The sequence below is a fragment of the Erpetoichthys calabaricus genome, chromosome 4, assembly GCF_900747795.2.
Source record: "Erpetoichthys calabaricus chromosome 4, fErpCal1.3, whole genome shotgun sequence".
Lineage (NCBI taxonomy): Eukaryota > Metazoa > Chordata > Cladistia > Polypteriformes > Polypteridae > Erpetoichthys > Erpetoichthys calabaricus.
The window spans coordinates 310,461,696-310,485,701 of record NC_041397.2 but is presented as its reverse complement, the minus strand read 5'-3'; the positions used below and the strand labels follow the sequence as shown (position 1 = coordinate 310,485,701).

General features: G+C 43.0%; 2 protein-coding genes across 2 annotated transcripts in view; both read right to left on the bottom strand.

Annotated features, from left to right (window-relative positions):
* Nucleotides 1-24,006, bottom strand: part of dnajc28 (DnaJ (Hsp40) homolog, subfamily C, member 28) — a 1,235,492-nt gene that overhangs the window by 291,169 nt on the left and 920,317 nt on the right. The gene's annotated exons all lie outside the window — the stretch shown is intronic.
* gart (phosphoribosylglycinamide formyltransferase) overlaps nucleotides 1-24,006 on the bottom strand; it is a 156,723-nt gene that overhangs the window by 48,154 nt on the left and 84,563 nt on the right. The window contains exons 13-16 of the mRNA XM_028790419.2: nucleotides 12,192-12,301; nucleotides 10,453-10,651; nucleotides 4,618-4,869; nucleotides 4,380-4,532 (exon numbers count right to left, since the gene is read on the bottom strand). Of these exons, the coding sequence (XP_028646252.1) occupies nucleotides 4,380-4,532; nucleotides 4,618-4,869; nucleotides 10,453-10,651; nucleotides 12,192-12,301 (714 nt within the window). The remainder of the gene's footprint in view (nucleotides 1-4,379; nucleotides 4,533-4,617; nucleotides 4,870-10,452; nucleotides 10,652-12,191; nucleotides 12,302-24,006) is intronic.

The window sequence follows — 24,006 nt, the reverse complement described above, 5'->3', positions numbered from 1 at the left end:
GCCACTTCCATACTCCTCAATATCATACAGGCTATTAAAAAATACGCTCACAATCAAAGGGAGAAAAGAGTTGTAATCACCGACTGACGTTCCTGTTATGGTGGTTATTTTGTTTATTTTTCTCAACATTTGCAAGTCTCCAAGCCATGATCTGTATGTGGTTTCGGGGGGCTTTCTAGATCAAGGATACTGAAAAGTCCATCTGTTTGATATTTTAAAGCTTCTTTAAAAGCTGATCATTTATTTTTGTTTACTGCACTGCCATTTTAGATGCAGATGGGTGCTGCTATTTTGTAATCGTTTGTGTCTCAGCATTCAACAGGAGACGTGGCGCTGATGACCTCTTAAATGGACGATGTGTTTAAAGGACGTCCAAAAAAAAAAAAAAAAAAAAAACAACACCTTGGCATCTGACTTTAGGATCCCAAAACTCTTTCTGTGCCTTGTCTTTGCTGCATTATTGATTTCATACTCTCATTTCTTGGTGTCGAATTCCCATCTTGTGTTGTGTATTTTGATGATTTGCTTGTCTCAATACCCTGCTTTTGACTTCTGACCAATTCTACTATGCGTTTCTCCCGGTCACTTTCCTTTTCTGGGTCCTTACCAATGGGACACTTACAGCATAGTTTATCAAATCCTGAACGATATAAACCTTCCATTTTAATCACATACTGACAACAGTTGATCATGCCGTCGAGTTCAAATCCATTCTATGTATGGTGCTTAACAGATTGGCATCCTATCTGGGTTTGGCTCTTGCCTTTAAATCAATGCATCTAGGCAGTGCTCTTCTTGTTGATGATAACTAAAACAAAACCTGTCATTAACACTAGAATTACCAAAGCCTACGAAAAAACTCGTAATCCCGGCCCACCTTAAATCCCTTCGCACCTCTCCGTCAGCGACTTTTGTGTTGTAAATGTGTCGATCAGCACAAGCAGCAAGCAGCCTGCTATCCCGTCAGCCCCACAGTCAGATTACCTGCATGTGAGTTGCCTGGAGTTGTAGAGGGTAAATACTATATCGTTATTTGGAATACATGCATTTTACGTGTGTTCTGTGTCTACAACTATCTATGTAAACACATCGTTAAAACAGAAATGTTTTTCAGGTTTTATTAACGTAGACATGAAGTGTAAAATTTGTGAAGTCTGTAGTCCATATATCAAATCAACACTTTCACAAAAGGTACAAGTATAACGAAACAAGTGCGCTTTTATTCAAGAATATAACTGCAGAAAAAGAACTCGTGGTAGGGTGCGACATTGACACGTCCACTTTGGTGGTAAAACTGGGTTGATGTAAAGGACAGAAAGTAAAAGACAGCACCAGTTAGCAAGTAGTCTGGTATAGGGGTCCCAATACAAACAGAAGACGGTTAAGGTGTTGCAGGTGTCTCCGGAAAATGAAAGTAATCCAATCACAGGAAGTCTCCTCCCAAGTGATTTCATTTTTGAATTGAAGACAGGACTCTTGACCAATAAATGCTGGGGAAAGACGGGTCTTCACTTCAGCGGCGTAGCTTCCTGTTTGTGGACTACTATAACACTGGTCTACAAAAAAATATTTTTTGTTTGCTACTAGGAACTTCAGAGCAGCTCCTTATTACGTTTTTTACACTAATTTCATATATGAAATTAGAATTAAGCTGGAACGTCAGGTTTTTGAGATACACATCATTGACGTTTTGACACTTTTGAATATCAGTATATCAACACAATGTCTGGAGTTTGGACTATGTCCCACCACAATTGTTTTGATGTGTTTATTCTGAAAGCAAACCAGAAGACGATACCAGAGACACGTTAAAAGTATATTTATGTCAATTTACCTCAATATAAAAGTGAGGTCGGCGTGCCCAAAAATGTTGGAGGCCCTCGCTTTTGCACTTGTACTGTACATCCGTCTCTCTTTGCATGAACCAACAGTAGTCACCCATCATGCTCGGGAGTGAATTTTCCCCAATATCCATTTTCCATCACCTTTATATCTTGATGAAATCTTTCCCTATACTCATTGCTGACATCGCCCAGATTTGGTGGGGGAAAAAAGTCGAGATGAGAATGTAAAAAATGACATCTTCAGTGACTTTGTGGCTCCCGTAAGCTGATACACTTTCAGCAGGTTCTCCACAAGCTCAGTATAATTCTCTGCTCTGTGACTGCCAAGAAAATTCTGGACAACCCGCACAAATGAGGGGGCTAATTCGGTGGGCTTCAGTTTTCCTTTTGAACTCCTCGTCAGGTATCAGTTCACGGATTTCAGGAACAACAGAACCACCTTCCTTAATTTTGGTTTCCCTTTTCTCGAAACCAAACTTATTTCTTAAACGCATTGTCGTTTCTGTCCATCGTCTTGACAGAATTTTCAAAGTGATGGTGAATCGAACAGAACAAAATGTCCTGAAATGCAATGTTATGTTTAACAGTAAAACTGACCACCTACTGCACTGTCATGTCTGAGTTGTGTCATTTATGCTTTAGAGTCATATATGACTTGGTAATCAGTAACAAATATTTTTTCTGCTAATTAAAAATTAATAATTTTTAAATAAAATTAATAATGACACTGCGGTGGATTGGCACCCTGCCCGGGATTGGTTCCTGCCTTGTGCCCTGTGATGGCTGGGATTGGCTCCAGCAGACCCCCGTGACCCTGTGTTCGGATTCAGTGGATTGGAAAATGGATGGAAGGATGGATTAATAATGACAAGGTAAACAACTCACAGCCGTTAGTAACGTTGGCGAATTCTTTTATCTCAATACCATTTTCCTAGTTCTAAAAGATTCATGAATATTTATTAGAGGACAATGCATAAACTATGGGAGGTTCCTATAACCCCCGTAAATAGAACCGTATTGGTATATTCTTGCCATTTCTAACAGCTTGGAGTAAACATTATTCTTCAGTTAGTTAGTGATAGCCTTGCCTTGTATAAGGTGTAGAGGCATACGGTTTTTAACCGTGACCGCACGGGACCGTGCCTAGCATTTGCCTAAGTGCCAACCGGCTTACGAGCCTTTTGAGTGTGTGAAGTAAATATGTAAGAAAACAGCACTTAATTTATGTGTTGTGCCGTACGTAAAGCTTACAGAAGAAGAAATTAAGAATCTTTAAATATAGAAATAACTAAAGTCTTTCAAGAAAAGCTAAGAAGATATAGAAGATACATTTTCCCTTTTTTTTTTGCCTTTTATTCTATGTGTGTAACTATTTTTTCTTTTATTCTTGTGTGGATTGTTTGCTTTTAACTTTCACTAAATACTTTTAAAACAAACTTTTGGACTTTGCGAATTCTTTTGACACGGGTTTTATCCGTGCCTGATAACACCTTATATTTCAGCCGCTACAGGCATCTCTGGTGGAATTACCGGTAATTATCAAAATGGTTATCCGCCTTTACCCTAGTTGTCCAAGACCTAAAACGTCATAACTAAAAAAACGGGACGTGCTGGACGAAAACGGTTTTCAGATTTGGAGTCAGCAAGTGAAACCTGTTAAAGTAAAGGTGAAAGCCTCCCAGTAACAAAATGCTTGTTGACCAGTGTAATTTTCAAGAGCTACACTTTAATGCAATGCAGGAAAGCACCCGTTGTTCGACTGACAACCGTCTCCCCGCCATTTTGGAATGCAGGGCAGGTGCTGCCATCTATTGGCAACAAAAAGAATTTTTTTTATGAATTCTCTATGTAATAAACTTAATATGTAATAGCGTAATGAAAATTGTATAATTAGATCTGGACCACCCTATATTTACTTAATAACCTTTTAGCAAAAATGCGTGCATTGTGCAAGTTGTGACTATACGACTGGACAACTTCATGTGTGGGTTATGTGATACGAGTAGCATGAGATTTTCTCGTGGATGATTTTGATCTTGCTTGCTGTTGTCCGCCATTGGCCACTGTTGTGTCCCGATCTTGCAGTAAATTTGTTATGTTCGCTCTCCACCAAAGTATTGAGATTAAAAAGTTTCTCAAACATCACTACAAAACACTTTGGGTAAGTATCTTACAAAAAATATCTTTGTGGGTGAAATATATCCTTAAGAAAAGAATCTAAGGGGTTTGTTGTGTTACGTGCACATCACAAGTGACCAGACAACACGATAAACAGGCACTCCGTAAATTCACTTGATCAGAATGGGCACAATGGAACACCTGCCAAAGTTCAAGCCCTCTCTCGTAAATGGAGTACTTTATAGGGTCCAATGGGCAAAAACAAAAAAACAACTTTCCACAAGGCAAAACAGTTCAAGGGTCTTTCCAAGAGGAAAACCTGCTAGGCTTTCTTAGTCTACAAAATTAATTTTATAAGCACTTGAGCAAGATAAACATCAATACATTAAAAAAAATAATAATTTCAAAGAGGATTACCTAAGTCCACAGCTAGATGTTTTGGGAGAACTCGGGGAATATTTTCGAGGAGGCCACCACCTGTGATATGAGCGTATGCTTTCACCTTTCCACTCCGCAGGATGGGATGCAGAAGCTTGCTGTAGATCTTAGTGGGCATCAATAGCACTTCGCCTACAGAAGGAAGGAGGATTCAGAGGTCAAGTCATGATGTGCTGCCATCTCCAACCTGCCAAGATACTTCCAACCCCTCTCTTACCTACAGTCTGTCCTTCAGGCCCAAACGGTGCTGGAGAAGAGCACTCAAGGCCGGCCTTTTCCAAGATCTTCCGTACCAGGCTGAAACCATTGCTGTGAATACCAGAAGATGAGATGCCAATTACTTGGTCCCCAGCACACATCTGGTCAAGTCGAGGCAGCATACAGTCTCTCTCTACTGCGCCAACTGCAAATCCAGCGAGATCATATTCTCCTGGGGCATACATTCCTGGCATTTCTGCGGTTTCACCTCCTATTTAAAATAATATTTGATGGTTTCAGGGATTTTGAAACAGTAAGAAAAAAATAAATATTGGACATTACAAATGCTTGCCACATTCTGGGTGTACCACAAGGCCATCAGGATACCAACTCATATCTAGTCACATACGAGGCCAGCATGAAGACACTGCCCACTCAGCATGCACCTTCTGTAATCACCGTGCTCTGTGCCAAAAGTTTTATAAATCCACTCACATGTACAGGCCAAAGTTAGCACACAAGGGGCTCTCAGTGTTTAGAATTGCTAGTCAAGCATTTGAAAGGGACAACTACGAAAATGGGCATTGTACTACTTCTGTATGTTAGAGATGAAATGGATGGAACCTAAGTAAGGGCCTGCACGTGGAGAAGACAGTATAAAAGAATTGGACAGCAGCCAAACACCTCGAAGCCGATGGACGGATGGGTGATAACGTCATCCGTCCCGAAAACCCTTCCATCGCAGCAACGAAAAATGGCAGACTGTATACATCGAGATCCCACCTTGGCAATTGTCTTGCCGTTTGGCTTCCTTTGTTTGTTATGCCGCGTAAATCGTCATTAAAGAAAGCTAAGTTATTTTCTCTTATGTGATTACTTACCGCCATATCACTATGGGAGGGATATCACCTTTTTACGTTATATCTATATAGTTTCGGGTTACTTAAAACGGCGCAATTACAAAAGAACTTATTCGACCCCTAGAGGAACATACCTTCAAATGAGCAAAATTACAGAAACTATAATAAGAAATAAGTTAGAAAAGAGTACTTGTAAGAAAATAACACATTCATTTACAGTGGATTCAGACCCCTTCACTCTTTTCAAATGTTCTAGCATTTAAATTAATTCTCTTATTCTCACGTCAAGCAACACCGAATACCAGAGAACGACAAAACAAAAACAGGACTGTAGGAATGTTTGCACATTTTTGTGAGATTTCTGAGCTCTGTTGAGACCCTCCACAAGGGTGCTGCATGCCGAAACGCGGATGACGCATCGGCAGAGGATTGCTTGTCCATCGCTGAGGCAAGCCCAGGTTCGCAGCACCACCAAGGCCTCCCCACGTAACACGTCTGTCGCCCAATAGGTAATGTGGGGAAACATTATACCTCGGCTACTGACTGGTCCGGTCCCTGCTCGTTTACTGTGTCTGTTATGTATTTAAATGTGGTCGCCCCTGTTTGAATAAAGACCTTGACTGTTCCTGTTTTGATTAGAATAAAGTGAGAATCTTCCCCTCGCCCTTTACTGAACTTAACTCCAGGGGGTTTAGAGCCCTAATGTTAAGATCGTATGATATGGGATAGCCCTGAGGTTAAAAGTTGATTTGGGTCTTTCATTTCTATCGTCCATCCCTTCCCTGGTACTGAACTTAACCCTAGGTTAGAGGCCCTGATGTTAAGATAGCGGATAGGGCAGAACTTGGAGGTCAAAAGTCAATTTTCAAGGCTCTCGAGTGTATCATCTACCCTGTTATCTATTCTAAATTTAACCTCAGTAAAAATAAGTCCCTGAGGTTAATGGGATAGCGGGAGGAATTAATCTGGAGGCTTCAGGGCATGAGTGAATGGATGGTAGAAAAATCTTTATTAGGGTTATTAATTTTTTAATAGATTCTATGGCTACAATAGATTTATTGCCAGAGACCCTTATGTTAAAAACAGGTAGATGGTCTTGTTTGTGGTGTAATTATAGGTCATAGGTCGGTATGAGCGATTTGAGCACTACTGGACGTTATTACATAGGAATGGCCGATTGTTTTTGTGGTCTGGAATACCTTGTTGAGGTGGAGTTATATGGTTTGGTTTTGAACTTGTTGATAATGTTCTTCTGATATCTAGAGGCAGCAATTATTTTGAAATTTAAAATTTGATTTGAGAATTAAGACATAGAATAAGGTGATCAATGGCGGGCATCGATTTCAGATCCGCTATTGTTAAAAACAAATACAGATGTTAGGATTAGCAAATTAAGAGATAATAATAAGATTGCTATTAGGATGAGTGAGGGACAATTTGAAAAGGTCTTGCTGACCATAATACTAAGCTGTTGATAGAATAAGTTTCTCCCCTATAAAATAATTGAATTATGAATGTAATAAGTGTACCAATGCGTGCCGCAAGGCTTTTATCCTCTACCCTAACCTAACCCTTCTTCAGGCGAGATGTGATTGACTTACTTTTAAAGGGGCCCAAGTTGCCTCGAAAGCTTGCACATTGCAATCATTTTAGTTAGCCCATAAAATGGGTCATTTTGCTTGACTTCTCACTACATTCATAATGGCTAACACGGTACAACACCTTAGTACTAGAGAAATACAAGTTAATTTTCTTGAAGCCTCTTTGGTGCAGAAGAGTGGCTCACGTGTCACAATTCACTAAAATTAAAAAACTGAAAACTGCCAGGACTGTTTTTGGCTATGACGTGACAAGCTTCACAAACCCTGGATTTGGGGATTGGATATTCTGCCATTTTTCTTCACAGATCCCCTCAAGTTCTACCAGGCCGTATGGAGACTCTCACTTGACAGCTATTTTCAGGTCTCTCCAGAAAGTACTGATTGGGTTCAAGTTGAGGATTCTGGCTGGGTCACTCAATGACATTCTTAGAACTGTCCCTATACCTCTCCTGTGCCATTTTCGCTTTGTGTTTATGATCATTGTCCTGTTGGAAGGTAAACCTTCGGCCCTGCCGGAGGTCCAGTGTGCTCTGGAGTAGGTCCTCCTTAAGGTCATCTCTGTAGTTTGCTCCATTCAGCTTGCCCAGCTGTCTAGTTCCCCAGTGCCTAATGCTTGTACCACTATGCCTCACCACTGGAAGAGGGATTGCAAAAGATGGTGAGCAGTGCCAGGCTTCCTCCCGACATGACACTAATCTTGACCAAAGAATCTCCTATCTCCTAGTCTAAGAGTCCTTTAGGTGCCTTTTTGCAAACTCCAAGTGGGCTTCCACGTTTTTAACTTCTGTCTAGTTACTCTGCCATAAAGCTCACATCACTGGAGTGTTGCAGTGATGGCTGTCCTCCTGGAAGTTTTTCCCATTTGCACACAGGTTCTCTGTAGCTCTGCCACAGTAACCATCTGGGGCCTCTTTTATAAAGCTTGCATATGCACAAAAGGAGGCCTGAAATGTGCATAACACAGCACCCCAGGCAAACGTCTCAGGGAACATGCTTAAATTTACATCGTCTCTTACCCATGAGTGCGGAACATCTTTGGAAAACTGGGAAATGGAGACACCCTTGATCATGCAGGGAAATGCAATCAAAACAATGAAATGACCGTTAGATGTCACCTCTCTTACCAAGACCCTTAGAACATTAGAGCACTCTAGAAGAAAACAGGCCATTCAGCCCAACAAAGCTCGCCAGTCCTATCCACTTATTTCTTCCAAAAAACCATCGAGTTTTGAAAGTTCCTAAAGTCTTACTGTCTACCACAGTAATTGGTCGCTTATTCCAAGTGTCTATCGTTCTTTGTGTAAAGAAAAACTTCCTAATGTTTGTGTGAAAATTTCCCTTCACAAGTTTCCAACTGTGTCCAAAGTTCTTGATGAACTCATTTTAAACTAACAGTCTCGATGCACTGTACTAATTCCCTTCATAATTTTAAACACTTCAATCATGTCACTTCTTAATCTTCTTTTACTTAAACTGTAAAGGCTCAGCTCTTTTAATCTTTCCTCACAACTCATCCCCTGTAGCCCTGGAATCAGCTTAGTTGTTCTTCTCTGGACCTTTTCTAGTGCTGCTATGTCCTTTTTGTAGCCTGGAGACCAAAACTGCACCCAGGACTCCAGATGAGGTCTCACCAGTGTGTTATAAAGCTTGAGCAGAACGTCATGTGACTTGTACTCCACACATCAGGGCGCTATATAACCTGACATTCTGTTAGCCTTCTTAATGGCTTCTGAACACTGTCGGGAAGTCGATAGCTTAAAGTCCACTACTATGACTCCTAAATCCTTCACATAAGGTGTACTCTCGATTTGCAGTCCCCCCATTGTGTATTCAGACCTCACATTTTTACTTCCTACATGTAATACTCTACATTTACTGCCATTAAATTTCATCTGCCACAAATCTGCCCAAGCCTGTATGCTATCCAAGTCCTTCTGTAATGATATAACAGATTCCAAATTATCAGATAATCCACCTATCTTGGTATCATTTGCAAACTTAACCAGCTTGTTACTTATATTCCTATTTAATAATTTATATTTATTAAAAATAGCAGCGGCCCCAGCACTGCCCCCTGCTGGTCACGACTCTTAACATCGGCCAATTCTGATGAGGTTCCTCACACCATCACCCTCTGCTCCCTGTGTCTGAGCCAATTCTGCACCCATCTAAAAACATCACCCTGAACTTCCACTTCTTTTAGTTTGATGCCCAACCTCTCATGTGGCACCTCATCAAATACTTTCTGAAAGTCCAGATAAATAATCTCATCTGCTCCACTCTAATCATATCCTTTTGTTGCCTCCTCATAGAATTCCAGCATGTTAGTCAAACATGACCTCCCTCTTCTGACCCCAAGCTGACTGTTCAGTTAAACTCCTGTCCTTGCCAGGTGTTGCTCAATCTTATCCTTAATAATTCCTACCATTAATTTTCTTGTGATGCATGTTAATCTTACTGGCCTATAGTTGCTTGGATCTGCTCTGTCACCATTTTTATATAATGGGATGATATTTACCATTTTCCAGTCCTTCAGAATCTGTCCAGTGCACAGTGACTTCCTAAAAATATGTATCAAGGGTTTATATCTGTACTCGCTAGCCTCCTGAAGAACTCGAGGGTAAATATTATCTGGTCCTGGTGATGTGTTTGACTTCAGCCTGTTTAATCGGAGCACCATTTCTCTCTCTACAATTTCCAAATCCCTCAGTACCTCCTTAGTAGTCCCTGTTACTCCTCTGAGGTTATCCACTTGCTCACTTGTGAACACCTCAGAAAAACGTAAGTTTAGGGCATGCACTATTTCATTGTCTGTATCTTTTAACTCCCCTTTACTATTTCTGATGTTCACCTCCTCCTTGACTTCTCTCACAATTACTCAGTTTGGCTGGATAGTCAGCTTTAGGAGTCCAGAGTTCTTCCATTTAAGAATTAAGCCACTGTGCTTATGGGAACCTTCAGGTTGGCAGACTTCACCTTTCCTAAACAAGTCCAGTCAATTGAATTGAAATGGACACTCCAAAGAAGGTGTAGAAACATCTCAATGATGATCAATAGAATGGGGCCACATTTCAAGCGTCATAACAAAGGGTCTGAATCCTTATGTCAATGTGAAATTTCAGTTGTTTACTTTTAATTAATTTGCAAAAAAAATGTCTAAAATCCTTTATTCGCTTTTGTCTTTCTGGGGTAGTGAGTGTTGCCTGATGAGGGAAAAACATCAATTGTAACCATTTTAGTGCAAGGCTGCAGCTTAACAAAATGTGAAAAAAAGCTAAGGGGTCTGAAGATTTACTGAAGACTCCGTAACCTAAGAATATACGTCAGTTAAAAAAAAAAGGCTTTTGTTGGGGTCGTAGGTCACTGTGTTCTTGTGCTAAGCTTGTCACTTACCCAGGAGAGCACAGCCAGCTTCTTTACAAGCAGCGGCAATTCCTGCAATGACCGACGAGGCCACTCTGACATCAAGCTGCCCGCAGGAGTAGTAGTCAAGGAAGAAGAGCGGCTCGGCTCCTTGAGCCAGAATGTCATTCACACACATGGCTACCAAGTCCTGGCCCAGGGTATTGTGCTTGTTACAGGCTTGAGCAATCTGAGGAAGGACAATTACAATACCTTGACATCATAATAGGACATTCAATGCACAGAAACTGAATTCGTGGTTTCAGACTGAATAAACATTTTCAGCAAATAATCATAGAATTGTTGGATAGAAGTTGAAGCCAATAAGAAACGACAACGTTAGGTTTCCAGAGGTACTAAAACAGACAGACGGACGTCACACGTGGTCAGAAATACAGAGAAAGGACTAGCAAAGCATTTCTTTGAGTAGACATGTAGCTAATCTATCTATCTATCTATCTATCTAATGGATATGGCTGCTGGAGCTAACAGTAGACCTGGCAATCCGATGTGAAGATGGAGTACAAAAAGAAATGGGGTCCTCAATCACGGTCCTGGAGGGCCGCAGTGGCTGCAGATTTTGGCTCCAATCCAATTGCTTAATAAGAAGCACTTATTGCTCAAGCAACACTTCTGCTTCATTTTAGTGGTCTCGCTCGGTAAGATTTTGAACCCTTATCGCTTATTTTAGTTTTAAACAGCTGGATTCTTGGTTTTTAATTGTTCCTAATTAGCAATAACATGCAAATGACAGGGCGGCACGGTGGCGCAGTGGGTAGCGCTGCTGCCTCGCAGTTGGGACACCTGGGGACCTGGGTTCGATTCCCGGGTCCTCCCTGCGTGGAGTTTGCATGTTCTCCCCGTGTCTGCGTGGGTTTCCTCCGGGTGCTCCGGTTTCCTCCCACAGTCCAAAGACATGCAGGTTAGGTGGATTGGCGATTCTAAATTGGCCCTAGTGTGTGCTTGGTGTGTGGGTGTGTTTGTATGTGTCCTGCGGTGGGTTGGCACCCTGCCTGGGCTTGGCTCCTGCCTTGTGCCCTGTGTTGGCTGGGATTGGCTCCAGCAGACCCCCGTGACCCTGTGTTCGGATTCAGCGGGTTGGAAAATGGATGGATGGATGGATGCAAATGACAAAAGAGAGCAGCATTTCTCCATTTAGCTTGTTTCCATTGACGCTGTGTGTGTTTATCATGTGCTATTTAGTTTAATTAAATACTTGGAAGGAAAGTGAAGGACTGAGAATTATCATTTACCCCTGTGTGTATTTATCATGCACAATGTGGTTTAGTTAAATACTTGGAAATACTGAGAATTACTCATCCATTTTAGCCTTCAAATCATTTGGATGATATCCTTACAAAGGGGAAGAAAATCTAGGATATGAGAAAGGCCTGACATAGCAGAGTTAAAGCACCAACAAGCCATCAAACTAAATTATTGGCAAGAATTGCTTTCTAATTAAGTAACCAGGTTAGAACAAAAACCTGCAGCCACTGCGGCCATCCAGGACTGTGCTTGAGGACCCCTGGCCCAAGTGATGGCTTTCATCGTTCAACTGTGGAAAAAAGTTATACTAAAAACAATTCTCATTAAGAAGATAAAAGTTAGCCATTACTTACAAATTTGAATTAAACTGGCTGAATAATTTAAGGAGGTCACCAGCTGTGCAATCTCAAAGAAAACAGAACTACAGGGAATCATGGAGGGAGCCTGCATCCTGGACACCTTACCTTGAGCTTCGTCCCAACTCCATCAGTTCCAGACACAAGGACTGGGTCAACAAAGCCGGCGGCCTTCAGGTCAAAGAGTCCAGCAAAGCCCCCGAGTTCTGCATTGCACCCTGAAATAACACACACACAAGCAAAAAATGGTGAATATGTCTGAACTGGTCAAGTAACATAACCATAACCTAAAAATAAAATTGACTCAATTATTATACTACATCTCTCTCTCTCTCTCTCTATTATATATATATATATATATATATATATATATATATTACACACACACACACACACACACACACACACACACACACACAGAGGAACCTCGGTTCACGACCATAATTCGTTCCAAAACTCTGGTCGTAAACCGATTTGGTCATGAACCGAAGCAATTTCTCCCATAGGATTGTATATAAATACAATTAATCCGTTCCAGACCGTACGAACTGAATGTAAATATATATATTTTTTAGTTTTTAAGCACAAATATAGTTAATTATACCATAGAATGCACAGTGTAATAGTAAACTAAATGTAAAAACTTTGAATAACACTGAGAAAACCTTGAACAACGGAGAAAACTAACACTGCAATAGTTCGCGCTATAGCGCTAGGAACCGCTCGCTAAAAACCTTTTTTTTAATGAGTTTTAAGCACAGGGGAAAAAACGAACATTTGAAAAATCCGTAATTTAATAAACCACCAAGAAAAGTAACATTGTAACAATGCAGGCTACGAACCGATCGCTGTAAACAGAAGTGAAAACAAAAACAAGCCTTCTCTACTTTATGCGTCCCTCGCTCGTTCTCTCTCTCACTCTCTCCCGCGCCTGTGCGTGTGTGCGTGCGTCTCTCTTTTGCGAGCCTGAAGTGCCTGTGTGTGTTGTCACGCTTGGGTCACAGATTTGCACAGAGACACAGGAGGTTGTAGGAAAAAAGGAACTTTATTCAAAGCACTGCAAACAAACATTTGTCTCTTTTCAACAGTTTAAACGTGCTCCATGACAAGTCAGAGATGACAGCTCCGCCAGGAGCAGAGAATGTCTGTGAAAGAAAAGGAGAAGCAAGCAACCAATTTAACAAACTGAAAGAAGCCCGTGCAGGCTTTTTAAGAAGGCGGAGCACCGCGCGAGAGGCATATTACGCGACAGAGCCGGCCAGAAGGGAAAGGAGGAATGTGAAGGTAGTCTGTCCATGCTTCTTAGGGGTTTTCCCAGGGGCGTCTGTATTCTCTGGGGGTGCGATCAGCTTCGCAGCTCAGTGTGTCTCTCTAGAGCGCTCCTGTGTGTGTGCACGGCTCTCTGTCTCACGCTGCCTCTGTGCGTGTGTGTGTGGCGCTCTCTTGCTCGCTGCACAGGGAGAGACTGAACATGAACAAACCGAAAGGGAATCTGGCTTGTTCGTATACCGAGTGTGTGGTCATGAACCGAGGCAAAAGTTTGGCGAACTTTTTGGTGGTAAACCGAGTTGTACGTGTACCGAGACGTTTGTGAACCGAGGTTCCACTGTATATATATATATATATATATATCTGCAGTGGGCTTGTGCCCTGCCCGGGGTTTGTTTCCTGCTTTGCGCCCTGTGTTGGCTGGGATTGGCTCCAGCAGACCCCCGTGACCCTGTAGTTAGGATATAGCGGGTTGGATTATGGATGGATCGGACGGATAGATATACAGTGCATCCGTAAAGTATTCACAGCACATCACTTTTTCCACATTTTGCTATGTTACAGCCTTATTCCAAAATGGATTAAATTCATTTTTATCCTCAGAATTCTACACACAACACCCCATAATGACAACGTGAAAAAAGTTTATTTGAGGTTTTTGCAAATTTATTAAAAATAAAAAAACGGTGAAATCCCATGTCCATAAGTATTCACAGCCTTTGCTCAATACTTTGTCGATGCACCTTTGGCAGCAATTCCAGCCTCAAGTCTTGTTGAATATGATGCCACAAGCTTGGCACACCTATCCTTGGCCAGTTTCGCCCATTCCTCTTTGCAGCACCTCTCAAGCTCCATCAGGTTGGATGGGAAGCGTCGGTGCACAGCCATTTTAAGATCTCTCCAGAGATGTTCAATCAGATTCAAGTCTGGGCTCTGGCTGGGCCACTCAAGGACATTCACAGAGTTGTCCTGAAGCCACTCCTTTGATATCTTGGCTGTGTGCTTAGGGTCGTTGTCCTGCTGAAAGATGAACCGTCGCCCCAGTCTGAGGTCAAGAGCGCTCTGGAGCAGGTTTTCATCCAGGATGTCTCTGTACATTGCTGCAGTCATCTTTCCCTTTATCCTGACTAGTCTCCCAGTCCCTGCTGCTGAAAAACATCCCCACAGCATGATGCTGCAACCACCATGCTTCACTGTAGGGATGGTGCCAGGTTTTCTCCAAACGTGACGCCTGGCATTCACACCCGAAGAGTTCAATCTTTGTCTCATCAGACCAGAGAATTTTCTTTCTCATGGTCTGAGAGTCCTTCAGGTGCCTTTTGTCAAACTCCAGGCGGGCTGCCATGTGCCTTTTACTAAGGAGTGGCTTCCGTCTGGCCACTCTACCATACAGGCCTGATTGGTGGATTGCTGCAGAGATGGTTGTCCTTCTGGAAGGTTCTCCTCTCTCCACAGAGGACCTCTGGAGCTCTGACAGAGTGACCATCGGTTCTTGGTCACCTCCCTGACTAAGGCCCTTCTCCCCCGATCGCTCAGTTTAGATGGCCGGTCAGCTCTAGTAAGAGTCCTGGTGGTTTCGAACTTTTTCCACTTACGGATGATGGAGGCCACTGTGGTCATTGGGACCTTCAAAGCAGCAGAAATTTTTCTGTAACCTTCCCCAGATTTGTGCCTCGAGACAATCCTGTCTCGGAGGTCTACAGACAATTCCTTTGACTTCATGCTTGGTTTGTGCTCTGACATGAACTGTCAACTGTGGGACCTTCTATAGACAGGTGTGTGCCTTTCCAAATCATGTCCAGTCAACTGAATTTACCACAGGTGGACTCCAATGAAGCTGCAGAAACATCTCAAGGATGATCAGGGGAAACAGGATGGACCTGAGCTCAATTTTGAGCTTCATGACAAAGGCTGTGAATACTTATGTACATGGGATTTCTCAGTTTTTTTATTTTTAATAAATTTGCAAAAATCTCAAGTAAACTTTTTTCACGTTGTCATTATGGGGTGTTGTGTGCAGAATTCTGAGGATAAAAATGAATTTAATCCATTTTGGAATAAGGCTGTAACATAACAAAATGTGGAAAAAGTGATGCGCTGTGAATACTTTCCAGATGCACTGTATATATCTGTTTGCTTTTCATGAAAGAACTACTTAACGGATTTAGATCGGGCCTTTTCTTCTAGAATTTGCTTGAACATTTTGGTTTATTTTGTGACTTCTCTCATTGCACTAAGAATCATAGTTTGCTTGCAGGAGCGATTATTGTCATGCTAAACTAAAAGGTCCTAATGACTTATCTTGAATCTTCTTACTGGCACGCTCTGGTTATGTTATCTATGCATAAAGCTTTTACAGTACAAAGTTTAGTCATGACACTTTGCAAGTATTTGCTTTGAATAAATCCCATCAGCTCTCAAAGTGTTCCTTAATATGCAGTGAGCACGCACACTATAGTCCTGCCTGAAAGAGTTGACAACAATGCCCTGTTCAATTCCTGTCACAGTAAATATTATTAGTACTAGCCAACCCGCGGCGTAGCATACGCCGCATAATTATGTATTGATGGGTGAACACTTCCTGAACGACACAGTTGTCCAAACAGAAGTGAAAATAAAATTGAGCCCTGTGCATTCGTTAACTGCATTTTCTGCCTTGAAGCGCTGTGGTAGTGTTTCTGGTTAACAGTAAGGAGACTGTGGAAGATTTTGGGTTCGCTTCCTGGTTCCTCCCTGTGTGGATAGCGCTTTGAATGAAAAAAGTGAACATTTGCAAAATCCGTAACGGTGCGTTCAGTAAGTACAATGCACACGCATTTAATTTGCCAGCTGTCTTTTCAGGTTTGGGTTTATTTTGCAGTGTTACCGCTTGTGCATATTAAATCTTGAAATCCTTCGAGTAACTAATTAACTAACACCCACCCACCCAGCTTATGTGAAAAAAATGAGCCGGTTCTTTCATCATTTTGTTGCAGCCTATCAAAGACTTGCTGCCCCCAACTCCTCACCTGAGTCGCTGTCGTCTGTGCGCCTCTGAGCCACGTTGTCCTTTCATTGTTCTTTGCGGTTTCGGCTGCTTTTCTATATATAATCCACCAAGTCACCCGACCACGGTAGTAGGAGGGGGGTGGGGAGCGTACACAGGGCAGGGACGTATTCAGAGGGAGTGTATAACCCGCACTCAGTGGGTATTCCTCGTTCGTGGGGAACAATTCGAGAAAGAGCTATCAATCTGTGAATCCTCTCCGTGTCTGGGCAGGGTGAGGTTTCCTGTGTTGAGTCAAATAAAGCAAGATTTGTGTGTGGCGAGTTGTTGTGTTCGAGCGTATGAGCAGGCACTGTGAATGCCTTGAGAGCGTGGGTGGACACGTGCCGGATGAATGAGTATCTATATAATATATATATATCTATATGAGTATCTATATATCTTCTTAGATATAGACAGTGTCTGATAGTTCAACTGACGATACAACTATCATAGTCGTGATGGTTTTACACTCCAGCACATTGCGGTGAACGCTGGTAACAGTCAGGCAGGCAGGCGTATAGAATTGGTGCTCTTAGAGTTGGTGGGCAGTTCGAGTTCTTGGGCGGTGCTCTGTCGTTTGTATCACACGGTTGGACGACTTGGTGGATTATATATGATGACGATTAAATGTTAAAATCCTTCGAGGAACTAATTAACTAACACCAACCCCGCTTGTGCATATTAAATGTTGAAATGCTTCGAGGAACTAATTAACTAACTAACACCAACCCACCCACACACAGCTTGTGTGAAAAAAATGCGCCCGCACAGTCGGACGACTTGGTGGATTATATATGATGAACATTTGCAAAATCTGTAACGCTGCTTTCAGTAAGTACAATGCACACGTGTTTATATAGTAAAAGGCAAATTATCCGCGACAAACTGTTATAAATGCTGCATACCAAGCCGAGGCGTAGTATACGTTGCATAATCACGCCGCTTTTTAAATGTTTTTAAGCACAGGGAAAAAAATGAACATTTGCAAAATCCGTAACGCTGCTTTCAGTAAGTACAATGCACACGTGTTTAATTTGTCTGCCATTTTTTGCCAGTCGTCTTTTCTGGTTTGGGCTGCTTTTGTAGTATTACCGCTTGTGCATATTAAATGTTGAAATCCTTCGAGGAACTAATTAACTAACTAACACCAACTCACCCACACATAGCTTGTGTGAAAAAATGCGCCCGTCCTTTCATAATTTTGTTGCAGCCTATTAACTGTTTTAGACGCTGCATTCAGCAATTCACATCCGCGACAAACATGCCTCTTTTTACATGGTCCTGCATTGGTGGGCGGGAAACGTTTTCCCTGTTCCTGCAGGACCATCTAAGAAGATGCATGTTTGTCGCGGAAACGAATTGCTGCATGTAGCATGTAACACAGTTTGCTATGGTGCATGCAGTCGTGCGTCGTAAGCGAAAAGTCAACGTGGCTCAGAGGTGCATGTGTACTGTAGCTCAGATGAAGATAAATGACGGCGTTTTTTCCCAGTCGACGCGTCCGGGTTGGTGGGCGTGGCTCTGCGAGTTGTCGTCGTAATCCAATGGTCTTAGAGTTGGTGGGCGTGGTTCCTTCCTGCGTGCGCCATTGGCGGCGGCTTAGTGAATCCACGCCCCTTCCGGCGTGCTTTCCATGGGTGGCTACTTGTTTTCTGGCTTAGTGAATTATATATATAGATTTTTGCGGCACCAATTTATTTTCACGAATCTGAGAGAGAGCGGCAGCGGGCCGAGAGGACAGGGAGGTGGGACATCAGGAGTAGGGAGCCGGCCTGGAGTCCTCCACACTCACGTGCCAGCATCCATTCAAGTCACTCTACCTCTCGTCATATGTTGGAGCGCACCTTGCCTTCTTTTCGCTAGCGATGCCTGTATGCCCAGCAGACATTATCATCTAGAGATTGTTAAGGAGTAACGTTTGACATTTTTGAGAGAGAGATCAGAGCTATGTGTGTTTTAGAGGGTAGCTGCTGATTGGCAGAGATATCACAGCCACGTGCGCTTCTCCCTACATGGGGGACGCTCTCCCGTCAGAGCTGAATACGATCAAATACAGTGCCAACGTTTGACGTTGGAGCGTACCTACCTTCTGCTTGGCCAGAGATACCTTGCCAACTTTTTACATTTTTGCCAAAGAGAATCATGGCTACATCCATCCATCCATCCATTTTCCAACCCGCTGAATCTGAACACAGGGTCACGGGGGTCTGCTGGAGCCAATCCCAGCCAACGCAGGGCACAAGGCAGGAACCAATCCACCTAACCTGCATGTCTTTGGACTGTGGGAGGAAACCGGAGCGCCCGGAGGAAACCCACGCAGACACGGGGAGAACATGCAAACTCCACGCAGGGAGGACCTGGGAAGCGAACCCAGGTCCCCAGATCTCCCAACTGCGAGGCAGCAGCGCTACCCACTGCGCCACCGTGCTGCCCATCATGGCTACATTCTCGCCCCTAATAGCAAACTCAAAAATATTGCATATCAATTCTTCTCGATACAAATTTTTTTTTATTGATTTTTAAAGTTTGTCCTGCTTCACTACTCCGCGGCGGGATAGCTAGTAACGTTATATGTCAAATGCGATAAATGTATTGTGGCAAGCGGCTGCGGGTGGTACCCAGCCGTGATGCCCAGAAGGACCGGAGGAGGGATTACGCCTCCTCCAGACCACGAGGAGGTGACAGCGCCTGGTGGCTATGGGGACCACGGGAAAGGAACTTGGGCCCGTGGTCTCCGCCAGGGGGGCGCCCCGATTCCTGAGGTTACCCTGGCCCTCAGCACTTCCGCCACACCCGGAAGTGCTGGGGGGGTTAGACCACCAGGGACACCCGGAGTGCTTCTGGGTGCACAGCCAGCACTTCCGCCACACCGGCGCTCATTGGGAGGCACCTGGAGCACGTCCGGGTGAATATAAAAGGGGCCGCCTCCCTCCGTTCGATGGCTGGAGTCAAGAGGAAGAAAGACGGAGCTCGGGAGGAGAGGAGTGGAGGTGGATCTAAAAACGAAGAGAGGCATTGTGAGGCCTGGACTTTGGGGGAGTATTGGGTTGTGTGGCTGCACTGTGAATATCCATCCATCCATCCATTATCCAACCTGCTATATCTTAACTATAGGGTCACGGGGGTCTGCTGGAGCCAATCCCAGCCAACACAGGGCGCAAGGCAGGAAAGAAACCCTGGGCAGGGCGCCAGCCCACCGCAGGCACTGTAAATAGACTACAGTATGTACAATCAACATGTGTTGGGTGTTGAACCGGCTGTGTCCGGGCCATACTCCACAGTATGTATGTGTTCTACAAATGTGCAAAAATATAAAGGGAGTTAGTAGAGTGTGTTCTTCAACAAGAACAAGGAACAGAGATGGAAACTTACTAAGATTCAACTTTAAAATTTCTTCACACAAGCAAACAAGTAGTGTGATGGACAGCAGGACTCTCAAAATTCAGAATCTGACTCAATACTCTGGAGAAATTAGGAAAATATGCCCGACGACTAGCTTTGTTGGCCTGCTCTCATGAAAATTGCTCTGATAATCATATAACCCAACAGGGTATCCTTCAATAAGGGCACACACAAAAAGGCGAGCTTCAAAAGGGCGACCTCAATTGGGCGCGGCGAATAAAGACGTTCGTAGATAATTTAGATAATAATAGTAGATAATAATAAAATATCTACGTGGCATTGCACATAATCTACAGCTTCAAGTGTAACACAACAATGAGTAAGAGCAGAAAACATCAAAATATAGAGAGCTTTAGAAATAGTTCGTTAGAAGTTCATGCATTAATTAATTGGATGTTTTAATATTCTTGCTTTTGCCTTTTTATACGTTCAATCATTGCCTTTATCTAATAAATTTTCTGTAATAATTTTGTTGCGTTTGCCTTTATTCGCTGCGCCCAATTGAGGTTGCCCTTTTGTGCGCGCCCTTATTGAACAGAACCACCCAACAGTGCCGCTTGGCTTTGCCCAAGAAGTTTCCTGCATGTGTCGGTTCTAGTGCTGTTAATCAGATGGATCAGAAATAATGTGCGACTAACTGAGTTCTTTTAGCGTATAATATTTCCGCTGTGGCAACCCCTAATGGGAGCAGCCGACAGAAGAAGTAGTAGTGATACGCCTTTATAATGCCTCACTCTGACAAATCACTGGAACTCCTTTCTCTTGAATTTGCTACATACAGTAGTAGCATCAGTAACACGTTCCTGCCGTAGACCAATTCTGGGTGGAGTGGTCGCTCTCAGTCTGAGGCTAAGGTTGCCAGTACGAATCCCGTAAACTGACAAAAGTGACTCTACTCCCTTGGGCCCCTGAGCAAGGCCCTTAACCTGCAATTGCTCCGTCCTGGGTATGACGTTAATCTGCATCCAGTCCTGCATGTAGGCACTGCCACCTTGCAGGGAAAAACCTGGGGGTTGGTGGCAGAACTGGCACTCCAGTCACCACAAAAAACCTCCCACTGTTCCATTCCATCTGAACTGGTGTGGTGCTGAGGTGTCACCCATCGCATGGCTGCACTCGGGTTCTAATATGGATCCTGAGTTGGTTTGTTGTGTGGTGGGTGTGGCAATGTGCTGTATCAGTGCCCGCTCCTAATCTCTCTCTTTTGTGACTGACTTTGGATTTTGTTGATAGTCAAGGGGAAAGACAATTTAACTGAGAACTGTATTATTTTAAATCCAAACAGGTAATTAGGTGGGAACTTGGGGTATAAACATATTTTTACCCTTTAGCACATCCCTATCTATCTATCTATCTATCTATCTATCTATCTATCTATCTATCTATCTATCTATCTATCTATCTATCCATCCTGTGAATAAAAAGGTAGCTTCAATTAGAACTGAATGGAGCGCTTTGTTCTGTAATCATATACCTGTACAAAATTTTGAAGGGTTAAATCAAAAGCAATATACCGTATTTACGCGTATACCACGCGCACATTTTTTCCCCGAAAATTAGCATTAGAAAATCAGGTGTGCGTTATACACGAGGAAAGGTTTTTCTGTAACGTTTACTTCTGCTTGGGTTCTCTCACTCACTCTTGTTTTTGAATCAGTTTGCCGTCGTCACTCAGCATGGATAGTAGCAAGCGTTTACGCTCCTTCACGGTGGGAAAGAAACTAAAAATGATTTTGGAAGCAGAGGAGATAGAAAAATCGTGCAGCAGGTCGCAAGTACGGTGTTCGAGATTGGTGACGGAAGAAAGAAAAAATTTTGTCATGCAACAAAAACAGAAGGGCATTTCGCGGAAAACGTGCCCTAAACGCTTCCTATACAATCACAACGCGCGTCGTACACGGGGGGGAAAAACGGTTTTCGCGATTTTCTTTGTAAAAATTAGGGTGTGCGTCATACATGAGGGCGCGTGGTACACGAGTAAAAACAGTACTTTGCATTGTGATTTAACTGAACTTATTATTACATACAGCATTGACTTGTCCAATTCATTGCACGTAAAGGTGTAGCTTGTAAGTTTGAAGCATCGTACGGAACAGAACATTTGAAAAGAAATAATCTTGTGAACTATGTACAATGCCCAAGTGCTTCAAGTTGAAACATACTAATGTCGGTACTCTGGTGCTCCTCCTCGCCTTTTGTCAGTTTACATGACTTTTACACGACATATTAGTTGAGATTTAAGAGGATGGAAAATCGAAGCTCCACAATACACTAAAATTCGATAGAGGAGGACGGGAGAGACAAAGACACTGGAGGGTGCTCCAAGCAGAAACTGAAAGAAGTGCCGGTAGCAGCCCACGAAAATGCACCTTATTGTCCAACTCCTGTATAGTCCATCCCTGAGGGACTCCAAAAGGCCCATGCCCCCTATGAAAAGCCCCCTAGCTACAAACAAGAGAGATGTTGGCGAATGCGTTTTTTTCTGTAACGTCATCAAATTTCATTCAAATCACTGAAAGCGCTTTTGAGATTTTGGGGTGTTTAGTTTTTACACTTCAGGGGGTTTAGCCCTAGATATTGATATCGAAATGTCCTCTCTTAGTAGATACCTACTGCCCTCAATGTACCATCCTGCCGATTTTCCCATTTGCTTTTAAACTAAATGGGAAGTTAGTTGTTTGGTTGAAGAGGGAGCGAGTGAGTCAGTCACCTTGGTACCCCACTCTGCAAAGACTTATATGTATACTAGACATTAAGCCCGTTACAATAACGGGCGCTAGAACAGTAGTGCATAAACATTAGTAGGAACAGTCTATATTAAATGGCAAGGGACCTTTTACCTCATTCTGTGTCTGTGTCTGTGAGTGTTCTTCCAGGAGATGTTGCTTATATAGGATTTGATTGTCTGTGTCTTTTGTCCTACTTGACGTGTCCTTGTTTTTGGATGGCATGTTGCTAGTAGATAGTCACAATAATATAGGCTTGTACGTCCGTAATATTTTCTGTTACAGTAATACTGGCTTGTATGTGGCTGTAATATGCGTCACTGTATTGTGTGCCTTTAATTTTCTCTCGCAGTAATACTGGCTTGTATTTCCGTAAAATGCCTGTAATTTTCTCTGACAGTAATACTGGCTGTGATGTCCGTAATATGCGTTTAATTTTCTGTCACAACAGTGGGCAATCAGCAGAGTCTCCCCAGCAACTGATGTAATGTGTGGCGTGCAGCTGATAATCGTGCACCCCTTCAACGACTGACAAACGGGCCAAGCTTCTTAATTGCAAATCTGACATCCTCAGAGTGAACACTTGAACAACAACAAACACTAATCCTACCTCTTTAGGGAAGCTGGTCTCCGCGTCTCAGTACCCGATTGGATTTTTCGTGCATTTTGTTTCAGGTCTTACCTCATTTACCGAAATCCAACTGGATCGGCCGCGCGATATTTTATAGGTCCCGCAGTCTCCGTCTTGTGTGACGTGTCATGCGGACACTAATCCCACCTCTTTGGGGAAGCTGGTCTCCGCGTCTCAGTACCCGATTGGATTTTTCGTGCCTTATGTTTTAGGTCTTACCTCATTTACCGAAATCCGATTGGATCGGCCACGCGATATTTTATATGTCCCGCCTTCTCTGCCTTGTGTGACGCGTCAGGCAGCCTTTGAAGCATCTGCTTTGAAGCATCGCACCGTGCCCCGCGCTTCACCAGAAGACACACACACACAGACACTGGACGCACACAGGGGTTTTATTAAAGTGGATAAATAAATATACTAGGGGGCTCTGCCCCTGCTTGCTTCACTCGCCAACCCCCTGGTGGGCACTACACGCTAGCCACTTCGCAGCTCTGCTGCTGGCGTATGGGGAAGCGGATGTACAATTTAAACATTGTTATTTTCATGGAAACTGTTACATATGCATAATATAACTTTTATATTGCAGCAAGTAATTAATCATAGTAAAAAATAATAAAAATTAATTGAAAGAAAATTATGTTTCATGTTGCATTAACTGCGGTGGGCTGGGTCCTGCCCAGGGTTTATTTCCCGCCTTGCGCCCTGTGTTGGTTGGGATTGGCTCCGGCGAACCCCCGTGACCCTGTGGTTAGGATATAGCGGGTTGGATAATGGATGGATTGATGTTGCATTAAGAGTTATTCATTGCGTTATACGTTTTTATTCTGTTTGGCTTTGAAATTAACACACAAGTACTTTTTAAACTTT